Source organism: Sphaerodactylus townsendi, linkage group LG08 (genome assembly GCF_021028975.2).
Source record: "Sphaerodactylus townsendi isolate TG3544 linkage group LG08, MPM_Stown_v2.3, whole genome shotgun sequence".
NCBI lineage: Eukaryota > Metazoa > Chordata > Lepidosauria > Squamata > Sphaerodactylidae > Sphaerodactylus > Sphaerodactylus townsendi.
Genome location: NC_059432.1, coordinates 34,933,370 through 34,949,104, shown reverse-complemented (window position 1 = coordinate 34,949,104; position 15,735 = coordinate 34,933,370). Strand labels below are relative to the sequence as shown.

Below are 15,735 nucleotides of genomic sequence, written 5' to 3'. Positions count from 1 at the left end.
TTGGTGTTTCCTATGTCAAAATTATATGTGCTGTATTTTAAAAAAATGTCCAGGAAAAGGTTAAGCTGAAAAACTTTCTCCTTGGCTTAGATTTCTATGAGTGCAGAGGGGTTGAGGGAATATTAAAATATTTTAGATAGATAAATTAAAGTTGTAATTATTCATTAAAAGTTCATTGAGGTCAACATAATTTACTCTATAATTTAAAAAGTTATTGATTGTATATGTTTATTATATACATATATATAAACTAAAATATGTATATAATATATGAGGGACATCGTTTTGTACTTTTGTCCCCATTCAAAAAAAGTAGATCCAGCCCTTCTTGGTGGTGTTTTGTTAGAGATCCCAATACACGTTTGCTCCCAAATACAGAGCTTCTTTAAGCTCTAATAAAGGGAAAACAAAAAACCAGAAAGACCTTTCCACTGTTGAACAGCCCTTAGTATCAGGGAGTTCTTCCTCATGTTTAGATGGAACTTCCTTTCTCGTAGTTTGAATCCATTACTCCTTCTCCTAGTCTCTGTAGCAGCTGAAAAGAAGCTTGCTCCATCTTCAACATGACATCCCTTTAAATATTTAAATATGGCTATCATGTCACTCTTTAACCTTCTCTTCTCCAAACTAAACATACCCAGCTCCCTAAGTCTCTCTTCACAGGGAGAGAAAAGCATCCTTAAACAGTTGAAGTCAAGGTGCGAAATTACTCCAGAGGCTTCCGCCGAACTGTATGTAGTGACTACAGAAGAAAAAGCTTGATTTTATGTTAGGAAGTGCTATTGATGCTGAGGCTCTTTCTATTGGGAACCATATTTAGCATCAGAGAACAGCTTTCTGGGACAACTGGGCATTTCCCCAAACTGTCAAGAGTCTTCTTCTGATCCCTCTCTAGCATTGTAACATTCCACTGAGCTTATACACTGCGGGTCAGCTGATAAATCATTTGGTAAATCTGCTGGAATATTAACATGTTCTGTATTAAAAAATGTGATATAAAGGGGCTCCAATCCAATTCCATGCTCGCTCATTCATTCATTCATTCATTCATTCATTCATTCATTCATTCATTCATTCATTCATTCATTCATTCATTCGATTTATGAGTCACCCTCCCCTGAAGGGCTCAGGGCGACATACAACAGAGAATGATACACAAGTTGTTTTAGTTGCTATTCACATTACAATTGTTTTAAGCTATTCTCCATTCTGATAGCTTTTATCTGTGGACCCATTAATATTACACATTCTAGTATTTGAAATTACAGTAGATGGATTCTAAGACCCTAGTTAATATGTGCATCTGGCCCTGGAGATGAGTTCCTTAATTTTCTTGGGCGAGAAAGCGGCAATTCTAGGGCCAGGAAAAGCCAGGGTGTTGAACCGTGTATTTTTTAAAAATTGCATCTGGCAGTGCAGCTCGGGACAAAAGCTGAAAACTCTGCTATGGTATAAAACTGCTTGTTTTAAACTGATCTAAAAACAAAACACCAACCAAAAGTGTTGAGTTGGTTTCATTTCTAGTCAACTGGGAACCATAGTACTCTTGCAGCACTAGCCTTTGTAGAATTACTCTAATTTAAGCTAGCAATACCTGCAGTCTCCAGGAGCCTTCAAGGATGAGGTATGGTCAGTGTTGTGGCATGCAACATGTCAACATCACTTCTAGGTGACGACCTGGAAGTAACATAATCATGCCACTCTAGGAACCTTATAAATCTCTATAGTTGCCTGATGAACTGACATCACTTCCATCAAGTGCCAGTAGGAGGGAGAGGAGCACCAACAGGAGATTCCCTGCCAGCAGCTGATAAATTGCCGCCCTAGTTGGAAGCCCACTGATTTCAATGAACTTAGCCTGAGTAACTCCGTTTAGAACTGCAGTATTCATCTCAGGTTGGCCTTCCAGCTGCCCTTTAACCTCTCCCTCCATGAGCCTACACACCATCTTCAAACTGTTCCCCAGTTCTTGCTTGCTGTGTCTATCTCAGGTGCTGAGGTCAACAGCCCAAGCATGTGCAAATCCAATTTTGTGGAACAAATTACCAGAGGAAATAAGCTTCTCCCTTCTTATTGGTATTCTGCAGGGCCTATTTTGTTTTGCAGGACTTTTTAAAAATTAGTTCCCTGGGTTTCATTATTTGTTATTTCTGGGAACTGGTATTCTCAGATTGGTCATTAGTTTGAGTTTTAGGTCTGACTCAGAAAGATTGCAAATGAAGCTTCTGTCTGACCTTTCAAAGTCTCTTGGTTACTGGAATGATACTGCTTTGAGGCTAACTGTCTGCCTTTGTATTTGCTTTTTATTCACCTTATATATATCTGAAAGTAAATTTTCTTCACAGAAGAGCCTGCAATTGCCCATCCACAGAACTGGGAAACCCAAAACAGTAATTAAAAGGGTTAGGCAAGCAATTCCAGGCAAGCAAAAGACACCATCTTTCTGCTGGCTACTCAGAACCACTATTAGCACTCCTAGATTAAACAAGGCAATCTACTTTATTTGGTTTCTAAAATGTGGGATATTTTGGGGTGGATCATGGCAACACTCTCCCATCTATCATTACACATCCAGATTTTCCTCAGTCTGTGAGGTGTAGTGGTTAAGAGCCATGGAGAACCAGGTTTGATTTCCCACTCCTCCATATGAGCAGCGGACTCTGAGCTAGTGAACTGGATTTGCTTCCCCACTCCTACACACAAAGCCTGCTGGGTGACCTTGGGTTCTTTGGCATTTGCTCAGCCCCATCTATCTGACAAGGTGTCTTTTGTGGGGAGAGGAAGGGAAAGGAGTTTGTAAGCAGCCTTGAGTCTCCTTACAGGAGAGGAAGGTGGGGTATAAATCCAAACTCCTCTTCTTATGTAGAGGATGTGTGTGGGAAAGATGGTTGTCGAAGTTACTGAACAGGCCAAGTTAGTGTTTCAGAAATTAGGGAAATGTTCTATTGCCCCCAGCACCTTCAGTCAAGTAAGGTTGACCACATTTAAGATATTGATATATTTGAAGGAGAAGATTTCTATAATATGCCTCCAGGTCGGTCAAGATAAACACAAATTCTGACTTCAAAAGGCTGTTCTGAATAAGGGACTGCACCCTCCCTACTGTTAGCACTTCATTGAAGAGACCCTTCTCTATCTTTTAGGACCCTGATTCTAAGCACAGGACCAATCCACAAAGAACACAGGATTCAATTGTGCTTGCATCCCAATTACTTAATAGCCTGTGAAGTGTGCATCTACTTAAGCTGTCATCATTTTAGATGAACTATTCTAATTTTTGGAAAAAAATATTTTCGCTTCTGGCCTCGTCCTTCTATAGTTGAGTCTCATTACTATGCAATTATTACATTTAAATCATTGTTGGTTTATGAACACAAACATGGGGGAGGAAGGCAGAGTTGGAAAAACTAAGCATGGTGCACAGTATAAGATGACACTGGGAAGGGTGTTGATCTTTATGACTGTCTGGCAACTTTGTAACAGGCCTTTTTTGGGTCAATATCTATCCAGGAAAACAAATAGGAAGAAGAGAGCCTGCAGATTCACTCTCTAGGAAGAAAGCGAAGAATAAATGAAATTAGAAGTCTTCAACAGTATGTCAAAGACAGAGCTCTTCTCATAATATCAACAACCCTCAGGGTTTATCGAGAAAACTTTAACATGGCCAAGGCATGAATCACTAGCAGGCGACATGTTTATACAGTAGTGGAGCATCACGCCCTGCTTAAAGAATCTCTGCTTTCATTTTTATTGCTGAGGGCCCCCATCCTTTATCCCCAAAGGCATGTGTTTGTATGAGAGATTCATAAGTCATCTTTTTTTTTTCAATGCTGAAATCCTAAACATACTTCCAGGGAAGTGAGCCCTACTGAAATCAGTAGGATCTATTTTTGATTATATCTCTTTAAAACATCTGAATTCAGACAAAGTTTTAATTTAAAAAAACTCCTATTAAGAAATGTGAAATTATACACTCTTCAAAAATGTATTTGCTCAGAACCATGCAGTTTTTGTACAGCTGGACAAGGAACAGACATTTAAAAACCCACCTGGAAGCTAGATGGAAAAAAAAGATTCTTTGTTGATTGCATTTTTTATCCCACCCTTCTTTTATTGTATATATGGCAGAGTTCAAGCTTCTCTTGTCCTCCAGTTTAGCTTTACAACACCCGTGGGAAGCAGCTTAGGCCAAGAGAAAATAATTGGATAAAGGTTGTTGAGTGACAGCCATGGCAAGCTGAGAGCTGAACCTGAGTCTCCCAAGGTCTAGTCCAACACTCCATATTATTATATAAAATCACTATATCAACATATAGATCACTGTACAATCCCTTCTTTTGCCATTGAATAGTGGGAGGAAGGCTGTATTTTATGCCTGTTTCCCCTTACCAAATACCCTTTCAAGGATCTTTCCCCAGCCTCAGTGGGAACAGTGTTGCAAACAAGTCTGCCCTCTCCCAAGGGTATGTTTGAATACTCCCAAAGGTCCTTTGATGTAACTGACAAAGGTCTGATAATCTAGTTTGATATGAAGATGTGGGGCCCTGAACACTAGTGGAAATTGTCCCTGAATGCTCCTGCGTAGAAGTAGCCTACCTGTTGGAATGCTCCAAGACTGAGGAAAGGCCTTTTATACCCAACATCCACACAATCAGGAGTATCTGTTGATGGATGATGGGTGGACAGATACCATCTCATACCTTGGCCAGATACCTGGAGGCTGTGGTGAAATGGTTAAAAAAGAGCTGGCTGAAATGCAATCCATTTCAGATCCTGTGGCTGGGTTGGGGGGACCTGGGATTAGGTCACCAACTTCTGACTTTGGATGGGGTGACAGTGACACCTGCACCAACCGACAGGAGCTTGGGTGATTCTGGATGCCTATGGGTGTTGCGGTCACAAATACAACCAATATTTATCCACCTTTGCCAGGCTAGGCAGTTGTTGCCCTACCTGTCTCACCCCAATCTAGCCACGGTGATCCATGCAACTGTCACCTCCAGGTTAGACTACTGTAATTCGTGCTACACAGGACATGTACAACTAGTGCTCTGTCTGCCAGTTGTACTGGCTCCCAGCTGAGCACTGAATTGGGTTCAAGGTTTTGATGCTGACTTTCAAAGCTCTAAATAGTCTGGGACCATCATACCTGTGGGGCTACCTCTCCTGATATAGCCCCGGAGTGTAATATTCTCAATGGATAACAACCAACCAGGTGGTCCTTGGGCCTAGACAGATCTGACTGTCCTCAGCCAGAGCTGGAGCCTTCTTGGCACTGCCCCCACCTGGTGAAACTCTCTGTTGAATGCGACCCAGGCTCATTCAACACTGAGATGTTCGCCAGGTCTATGGTTAAAGCAGCAGTGGTTACATCATGGTTGGCCTCTATAATCCTTTAGCTGTCTGCTATTTTTTCGTTTGCCTTCCTTCCTCTCTTTTTTCCCTCCTTTCCCAGTTGTCCCCATCAGGGTATTAAATCGTATTAAGGGTGCTGCTTGGATTCAACGTTAGAATTTTAATAATGAGGTTGTAATTATTATATTGATTTTTTAAAAATCATTGTTTATATTGTGATGTGAGTTGTCCTGAGCCTGACTATCATATGGAAAGGGTGGGCTACTAAATAATAAATAAAAAGCCCGCCTGCTCTGTAAGTCAACTCTAAGCTTTTGTTATATCACCCTGAGCTGCCCTTCTCAAAACTAAATCACTCCGCCCAAAATCACTCTGGTGCCTCCCTTCCATCTCCTGTATCTCCTCCCAAGTTCAAGACCCTGCACTCTTGTTCTAACTTTGCTGCAGAGCCTAAATTTTATTTTTTCCAAATCTTGCACATGGGGCATTGTGAACCACTCTGGCTCTCCAGTGAGTTTTGTATCCAAGCCTTTTCCTCAGTTTTGTGGATGGTTTGCTTCCTGGACCTTCACCTTTTGGCTGAGTCACTGAATCACAGACCCTGGATCCCCAACTTCACTTAGTAGGTTTCAGTTTGGATTTGTCCTTTTCCTGTTTCCAGCCTTTATTCCTTCTGCCCTGGATCTCAGTTCAGCATTCTATTTAATGTATGTTTTTCCATTCACCCTTTATTTCCTCTTCAGATTCCCAATTCCTCTCCAGTTAGGCGACAACACATTGCTGGAATTGCATTTGTTTAATTGGAGTATTGTTCTCTGTATTTGCTGTCTATTGCATTTCATCCCCCCCCCCCCCCCTTGTATCCTGCTAGGGGAATAAAGATTATTTCTGTTTGAGATTCTCTGGGTCTTACTCACCCTTCTCACTTGGAGTGCTGTGATACATTGGGACCCAGGTACACACCAGAATGATGGGTCCAGAACAATTACCTTGGTGACATTGTAGACGATGCTTTGCACATCATTGGCCCAACACAAGTATCGATTGGGGTAACAACAGCACCCCTAATGTTGTAGGAAGTTGATTCAGGGAATGCCTGAACCAGTAACCCAACAGCTTCAAAACGATGGACTTTTGTGTACTTACTGCATACCTCAAGGCTGTTTGCCTTGCACTGGGGTTTTCCCGTGGTTTTCTCTTTACACAAGGGATTGGGCTGAAGTAGTCACTGAGCCACTGGTTCTCAGGTCCATTGTTAGAAATTCTGCTGAAATACATAATTCAATGCAAGTTAGCAAACTTAGGCTATGAAATCTCACACTGCATTCTGAATGGCATACGCTACCATCTTACTATTGCAAATAAATATGTTTCATTTAAGTGTTTTCCCGCTGCAAAACTGTGTAGGAGGCACAGTCTGTCTCTCAACATCCCTGTACTTCCAGCGCTTTATCGTTTTAGAGTATCGCCTTCCACACACACTTTTTCTCTCCCCCTTCTCTCAAACAGACAAAGATGCCAAATCAAATTTTCAGAAAGAAACACTCCAGAAATTGGGCACCTGCATTCTGCGCAGTTTCCATGCCCTAAAATGGGGTTATTTGCATGAAGGCAGACATCACATTTTGAAAGCATTTAAACTGATTTGGAAGCTCCATCATTGTCCCTTTACGTAAGAGCAGCTTCTCAATATACAATATTTCCAGCAATTAGGTTGCCAGCCTCCAGGTGAGGCCTGGAGAGCTCTGGGAATTACAAGTAATCTTTGGCCGACATAGATAAGTTCCAAGGTGAAAATGTCTGCTTGGATCCTGTCATTTCTGTGGCATCATACCCTGCTGAAGTTCCTCGGATCCCCTAACCCTCCCGTCCCCAGGCTTAAACGAAAAACGTGGGGAAAAACCCACTTGGGAGCAAATAGCTGCGAAGTAAACACGGTCGGCCCTCCTAGCTGGCTGCTGCGCGGAACAGGATCCTGGGCTCCATGGGATGATGGGTCGGTGGTCTGAGCCAGTATCCGAACCAACCACCTTGCCAGACAGCAGCCGCAGTTACTTGGTTGGTCCAAATGAAACAACCCACCCTGTTGTGGAGGGCTTTAGACTCCCCGCCCCCGGAGTACTTTGCATGGGGTGCGGGGGGGGGGGGGGAAGCCCGAGACTCCAGCCCGGGACGTCGCCGGAGCTCTGCGCATGGCCAGAGAGAGCCTCGTTTTGCGGGCTGGCGCTCTTCGGCAAGGCCGGCGGGGACGTGTCAAGGCGGGGACGAGAGGCGGCGCCGACGACGGGGCGCGCAGCCCGCTCAAACTTCAGCTGGAGCCCGTCGGGGTCAGGCATGGCCGCTGGACGTCCGGAGACCCGGGCTGGGCTGGCTCTGCCCCCTGTGGAGGCGGACCTGCTTGCAGCGCACGCCGCCGCCGGCGAGCAGCGAGCGAGCGGACGATGCGCCTCCAGCCGTCGGAGCTAAGGCGGCGGCGGCGGCGGCGGCGTCTGCCCGCGCGGGAGCCGGTGGCTGCGGCTGCTTGCCCGGGCGGGAGGAGGAGGAGCCCCCGGCCGCCGGCGCGCTGGGCCCCACCGGGCATGCGGGGGGCTGGCGGCTGGCTTCCTGGGCAGCCCTCCTCAATATGGTCCTGGGCTTCAACGGCACCGGCAGCAGCAGCAGCAGCAGCAGCGCGCTCCTGGCCAGCCCGCTGCTGCGCCCTTTCGCGCCCGAGGATCCCCGGCAGCTGGGCGGCAGCGGCGCCGGGATGATCGCCGGCTCCTGGCAGCCCACCCGCCTGGGGAAGCTGCTGCAGGGGGTCACGGCCAGCCCCGGGGGCAGCGGGGGCGGCGACGGCAGCGGGACCCCCGGCGCGTCCAGCCCCGTCGGCTTGGGCGGCAACGAGACGCAGTGCGTGCTGATCCTGAGCTACGGCAACGTGGAGAAAGTGGTGATCGGGGCCGCGCTGTCGCTCATCACCCTGCTGACCATCGCCGGCAACTGCCTGGTGGTGATCTCGGTGTGCTTCGTGAAGAAGCTGCGGCAGCCGTCCAACTATCTCATCGTCTCGCTGGCCCTGGCCGACCTGTCGGTGGCCGTGGCCGTGATGCCCTTTGTCAGCGTGACCGACCTCATCGGCGGCGAGTGGATGTTCGGCACGGCCTTCTGCAACGTCTTCATCGCCATGGACGTGATGTGCTGCACCGCCTCCATCATGACCCTCTGCCTCATCAGCATCGACAGGTGAGCGCCGCAGCTTCACGCTCTTCGCCCTGCTCCAGGAAGGTTTGGATTCCCAGCGAGGGATCGTGCTTGTGAAAGTTGGATGGTGGCAAAGAGCTACTAAAGTATTTCGGCTAAGTTCTGAGAATCTCCCAAGTATCTATGCAAGATTGTCTAAGGTCATTTAGCTACCCGGTTTCATGACCTTGGGTCACTCTCATGGACTCACCTAGGGTGGGGTAGGATAACAGAGTAGATGCGCTTGTTTTCATGCTTAAAAAGGCAAGCCTGGTTTAATGGCTGTGATTTGTTCTGGATGAGTTCACAGCCGGTTATATGAAGGTGTATATGTTGTGGCGGAAATGTGTGTTGCATTGTTTGACGTAAGTTAGCCCTTAAGACACCTACAAGATTGTCCAAACAGAAGTAAGCCCTGATCGGTCTACTAAAATCAATGGGCTTAGAAGGATTTAACTCTGCTTAGGACTTCGCTTTTTGAACACCTTGTCAGTGTCTGCAGCTTGTCTCTGTGTTTGCCTCAGTGAAAAGGTGGTCCTGTGCTTTTTTAGGGAGTGAAAGTAAGAATAATTATTTAGATGAATCTAGGATAAAAGAATGTGTGGTCTAGCTTATGCAAGTAGATGTCAAAGCAGCCCCTGTGTCCCTTTTCACACACTGGAAACTTTCCATCTAAAGCCAGTCAGTATCCTCTCAGTAGCAAACTCACCATAAGGCCACCTGATTTAGTGCATGGAGATTTCACATGCAAGTGAGGTCAAATATATTATTCAGTATTCTGTTTTTAGTGGAGGCAAGAAACTTAAATAGAGAGGATATGAAACTAGCCAATGTATAGCACAGGCTTTAAAGTTTGGATGGAACAGTTTGAGGCTCCCCAGCCATTCCAGCAGGGGTCTCCTTTGCTTTGTTTTTTCAGCCATTGTGTGGAAGTCAAGCAAAAAAAGAAAAGTGGTTGATGGGAACAAAAGAAAACGCCAGTGATGTGACACCTAACGTTGTCTTATCTGCTTAATGCAATGCCAAGTAAACATGGCCCTGCATGACTGCATGCTAAACAGGATACTTGTGCATTATGTGACAGGCACCTTGATGTAGGAAACAAAAGCCATTTAATTTTAACTCCTTTTAACAGTCAGCCTTCTTTTTTTCTACGCTTATTCTAAGTGAGGCAACCCAAGCCTGTTGAAATTGGTGGATTTAATGACACCTAGCTTGACATAGAACTCCTGGCTGTGTTCCTTCTCTCTGTGTTAAGTGCCGCCAAGTCACGACTCATGGTGACCCTAGGAATATCCTCCAAAATGTCCTATCATTAATAGCCTTGGTCAGGTCTTGCAAACTGGGGGCCATGGTTTCTTTATTGAGTCAATCCATCTCATGCTGGGTCTTCTTCTTTTGCTGCTGCCTTCAACCTTTCCTAGCATTATTGTCTTTTCCAACGACTCTCGTCTTCTCATTCTGTGACCAAAGTAAACAGCCTCACTTTTGTCCCTTTAGCTTCTAGGGACAGTTCAGGCTTAATTTGATGTAGAACCCACTGATTTGATTTTTTGGCAGTCTGTGGTATCCATAACATTCTCTTTGAATACCACATTTCAAAGAAATCTACTGTCTTCCTGTCAGCTTTCTTCATTATCCAGCTTTTACACCCAAACATAGTAATAGGGAATACTAAGGCATGAGTTAACTTGATCTTGATAGCCAGTGACACATCCTTACACTTAAGAATCTTTTCTAGTTCCTTCCTGGCTGCCTTTCCCAGTCTCAATCTCCTTTTGATGTCTTGGTTACAGTCTCCCTTTTGATTAATGGTGGAATCAAGGAATTGAAAGTCTTCAACAATTTTAATTTCCTCATTGTCCCTCCTAAAGCTGAGTAATTCTCCAGTAGTCATTTTGGATGGTCTCCTCAAATGTTATGATGAGACAATCCAAAATGTTTCTTCTTAGAAACTGTCACAAAGGCAAAATGGACAGCTCCTTTAGTATTAATCTAGCAAGCCCCACGTAAAAAATGTTTGATGGCTTTGGCACTACCTTTGACTCTTTGCATCTGACAAAGTGGTTGTAGCTCAAGGGAACTCAAGTCACAATGTGTTCCTTAGTCTTTAATATACCACAGGAATCTTGGTTACTCGAACTCTGCGTCTGTGCACAAATAGCCGTTGGTTACTTGTAGATACGAGACTATAGATTCATTGTGTGAAATATCTGAAAGCAAATATTTGTAAGTCTTTTTAGCCGTTTACCTGCTTCATTATTTAAGATCCTGTAGCTGTAACCTTTTGGCAGAATCCCTTATTAGAATGCAGAATTGGCTGGATTTTAGTCTTAATTCCAGGACTAAGTGTTTTTCTAGTGATAACAGTCCTCCAGATTATTTTCTTCTGGGTTTCACTACATGATTTATACAAGCAATATCTCCTATAGAATGGTTTCCTGTACTATGTATTGTTGGAGGCTTTCACGGCCGGACTCAACTGGTTGTTGTGGGATTTCTGGGATGTGTGGCCGTGGTCTGGTGGATCTTGTTACTTGTTTCGCCTGCATCTGTAGCTGACGTCTTCAGAGGTGTATCACAGAGGGAAGTGTGTAAAACATCTGGTGATGATCTTACTCAGAAGCCTGACAGAGGCATTCATTTGGTGGTTGCTCCCTCTTCCAGTTGCTGCCTCAAATGTTACTCATTTAAAGGAATTGACGATTGTGTGAATACATCTCCATTAGAACCCGAGTTATCAAAACCTTAGTACTCTCTTTTCAGGAACATAACCATGATGTTAAATAATGTATTGCTGAGCATACATGGAGCATTTACATATATAATTAATTGGAAGAGGTCCATGCTGTGGCAAGAACAGAGACCCAGATAGAATGCCTCAGATCAGGAAAAGATACCACCAAGACAGAAAGGATGTCTGTGTTCTTAATAACTCAAGTCAAAGAAGCCTTAAAAGGCAAAGGGGACTCTTTTAAAAAGCGGAAGAACGCAAAGGCAGAGCTACAAGGGGGACGGGGGTGTGCGTTGCACTGGGCGTGCGCCTGGGGGGCAGCAAAATGTTCAGGTTTGTTTTTTGTATTTTTTAGTATTTTTCAGTTTTTGGCCTGCAGGAGGTGCAGTTTTTAGGCTAGCAGCACCAAAATTTCAGGGAGTTTTCGGGGAATTCTCCTGATGATAATACCCAAGTTAGGTGAGGTTTGGTTCAGTGGGTCCAAAGTTATGGACTCCCAAAGGGGGTGCCCCATCCCCCATTGTTTTCAATGGGATCTAATAAGAGATGGGGGCTACACCTTTGAGGGTCCATAACATTGGACCCCCTGAATCAAACTTCACCAAACCTGGCTAGTTTCATCAGGATAGTCTCCAAAAGATACCCTAAAATTTTGATGCTGCTAGCCTAAAAACCGTGCCCTTTGCAGGCCAAAAACTGAAAAAACACTAAAAAATACAAAAAACACAAACGAACATGGGTGGGGGGGGGCAGCAAAACTCTGCACCGGGCTCCATTTTCCCTAGCTACGCCTCTGGAAGAACAGCATAAATAGAAGATGCTCTCACAATGAAAAAATATTCCTGTGCAAATTTGATAGAGGGTTTGGAGATATTATTATAAGTAAGTTATTCCATTTACTATCATTGGCTGCAACTTGATACTTCTGCCAGACCCTTCCACCCTCCCAAGGTGAGAGACAAGGCAGGACCATTTGAAAGAATGGTTTTATTAATTAACTCTATTTATAGCCTACCTTTCACTCCCAATAGGAACCCAAAGCAGCTTTTATCATTCTTCTCTCTTCTGTTTTGTTCTTACAATAATCTTGTGAGGTAGGCTAGGCTCAGAGTGTGTGCATTGTATGATTACTTGTCCAATGAAGTATATGTACCACTAAATTTTGCATTTTCTAAACCCAGTGATTCTAGGTGTGCTTATCAAAGAGTATGGTCCATTCAGGAGAGCAGGAGGCCTTCTTCTGAGTAAACATGTATGGGATAAGGCTGCCAGGGTTTTAGACTTTGCGTTCAGCAACACTTGAGCTCTATTTTTGAAGGACTGCAATGCTTTTCAGATGATACCATTTGTTGTGACATACATTGCAAAGGACCCTGTTTACTAAATAGAGAAGAAAGACTTGTGACATATTTGTATGATATTCACTTGTAGCTTACTGAAGAATAGCTTCAGAGGATAGCAAGTAAAAGACTGCTGAAAGGGGAAAATAAAAGAAAAGGACATTATGCGATCATATATTTTACTAAAGCAATGATAGGTAATTTGGCTGCCTTGCTCAAAGGGTACGTGACATATATGAAATGCAAGACAATGAACAATTTGTTGTTTTTTTCACTCCCAGGGACCAGTATTTACAATGTGGATATCTGAATATATAAACTATGGGCTACTAGCATCCAAGGGTATACATTTCTGTGCTTGTTTTATCACTCAGGGGAAGAAGTTAAGACCCACGCAGTAAACCTGTTCCTCTGGGCCTGCCATGATTCTGAAATGAAGATGATACTTTGCATGCAACTGAACCATTCCAATATTTAGTGAAGGGTTTTAAAAGTCCTCTAGAGAGAATGTTTTTTAGATAGCAGATGTGGATGCATTAATCCTGCTAAGATTTCTTGGACTACTTATTTATAGGCTAGCAGAAGGCATTCTCCCAGAAAACTTACCAAAACAACCAGAATTATTTCTGTGTTTACTAACTGCAGCAAGAATCACGGTTGTGTGTAGCTGGAAAATGGAAGACTAATCCCATTTAAGAAAATTGGGAAGACAAGATGAGAGAGTACTTTATTGTGGCTAAACTGACAAACTTTGTTAATAGAACACTGGAGCATGAATTTAAAGAAAAATGGGAGCTTTATTAAGTATTATACATTGTAAAATCTTATTTAAGTTTATGTGTCAATATCAGGCTGTTAACGTTTATGTGTTTGTATGAATTTGCTTACCAAAATTATTTAAGTGGTGAGCATTCCTTCAGTATTATAGTATTATTGCAGATCTATGTAAGACTTTTCTTTTTCTTTTTTCTTTCTAAATTTCCCTTTTTTCACTTGTGTAATGTTTTGTGGAAACATAAAAAATTTTTTTTTAAAAAAATTGTAGGCTATCAGGCGTATTCTTAATGTTTTAGGTTCCTTATGTGGTAGTACCTCAGAGATGCAAATCTTGCTGATGACTCACACATAGTCCGAGCATGTAGATATGTTCTATAGGCAATGTGGTGTGGGAAAGAATAGACTCTAGAACTCTCTGCTTTTTGGACCATGGAAATGTGCATGCAGAAAGCCTATAATAAGAAATTCTAGAAATTTAAAAGGTCTGAGGGCTGATCTGCATGATAGAACCCAGAGGTAAAAAGCCAGTTCAAGTAAGATATGTACCGTATATGTATGGATTTTAAATAAAAAGACAGTGGTAAGTAGTGATTAGACTCGGGTTTGGTGACCCCGTTTCAAATACCGGTAATCATTTTGCAGTAGAAACTTGCTGGATGATTTCAGCCTAACTGATCTCACAACATTGTTGTAAGGAAAAAAATGGAGAATGGTAGACTGTTTTAAGCCACTTTGGTTCCTTAAATGAAGTAAATAAATCAAGAACAGCTGCTGGAGTAGGAAAAAAATCACCTGTCTCACTGTTGTGCGAGTAGCCAAAATGTAAAAGTCCTGACAAGTCTAGTTTTTTAATTGATTTTTTTGATCACCTTGAGTGGATTTGGTCAGGGTTCGCTACTATTTGCTGATTTTTCATTATGTTTTTTACTACTATGCAGGTGCGACAACAATTAGATTTATCTCTGGCGACCGAGTATCTTGGTCTTCCTTCTGCCTAGGGAAAGCTCTCTCAGGCTTGCTCCTTTTCACTTTAGAGAATCTAGAGATTGAGGTAGTCTAGGGTATGACCCTCAGAGGAGCACCACTGAAATATGAGGGAGCTATAGTCTGTTTCACATGAAGATGTTAGTAGATTGTGTATTCTTCCACTACAAAACAAAGCATACCGAACCTCCTTTGTTGTAAAATGCTCTGCCAGGGTCCTGGTGCCTACCTAACCCTGCTCCCCCCGATCTGTTTGAAAGTTTGAAAATAAAAATACATTTTTCCATAAATGTTCTTGTATCAAAGTACCATGTTTAACAATTCACAAAATAATGGTTTTGACAAAGGCAGTTCTTAAAAATGAATGATAATTCTGTTCATCTGGTGCTATATTCTAATGCAGAAGCATACCATTTTCTCAACTGCTGCACCTCAGCTGACTTAACTAACATCTTTATGGCCCCTTCCGCACACACAAAATAATGCGTCTTCAAACCACTTTCACAACTGTTTGCAAGTGGATTTTGCTATTCCGCACAGCTTCAAAGAGCACTGAAAGCAGTTTGAAAGTGCATTATTCTGCATGTGCGGAATGAGCCTATGTGAAACGGGGTATAGACCAACGAAAGACTATAAATCAGCAGCATAAATCTTGGAGCCAAAGTGTGACTCGTTTGCAGCCTCTCCCATCATAGCTTTATAGCAACCACAAAAGTGCTGTACCGGAATAACACTTCCCTTTTTTAAAAGTCCTTTCTGTTTTGGAAGAAATATTTTCTCAAACCTTTCTGGATTTTCTTGCTGGGAAAACAAAGCAAGTGTTGACCTGATAAATCAATAAGGAGCTAAAAAGTCAGTTCTAACAGTTATGGGCTACTTCATGAGAACATTTCAGAATTACACAAAATACATGGATTATAAAAACTAAATTAGATTCCCAAAGGGCAACATGAATACGATGTAGTATAATAAACTACATGTTCACAGGGCAATAACACAAATGAAATCAGAATCTACTTTATGTTTAATGTCTTTTTCCTGAGGGCAGAATTTTTCTAATCCTGCTGACTCCCAGATTGTTGGGTTGGAGGCTGCAATCCTAAAAACACCTTTTTGGATGAAAATCTTATTGCATAAAATGGGACCTACCTCCGATAAGACCTGCTGAGGCTTTCCCCCTAAGATTGCTATTGACAAACATTAAAAGAGAAGAAGAAGAGTTTGGATTTATATCCCCCCTTTCACACCTATAGGAGGCTCAAAGGGGCTTATAATCTCCTTGCCCTTCCCCCCTCACAACAAACACCCTGTGAGGTAGGTGGGGCT

General features: G+C 43.1%; 1 protein-coding gene across 4 annotated transcripts in view; it reads left to right on the top strand.

Annotated features, from left to right (window-relative positions):
• The first annotated feature begins 7,973 nt into the window (after positions 1-7,973).
• Positions 7,974-15,735, top strand: part of HTR7 (5-hydroxytryptamine receptor 7) — a 57,605-nt gene continuing 49,843 nt past the window's right edge. For all 4 annotated transcript variants that reach the window (XM_048507115.1, XM_048507116.1, XM_048507118.1 and 1 more), the window contains exon 1: positions 7,974-8,577. In XM_048507115.1, coding sequence (XP_048363072.1) covers positions 7,979-8,577 — 599 coding nt within the window. In that variant the 5' untranslated portion in view covers positions 7,974-7,978. The remainder of the gene's footprint in view (positions 8,578-15,735) is intronic.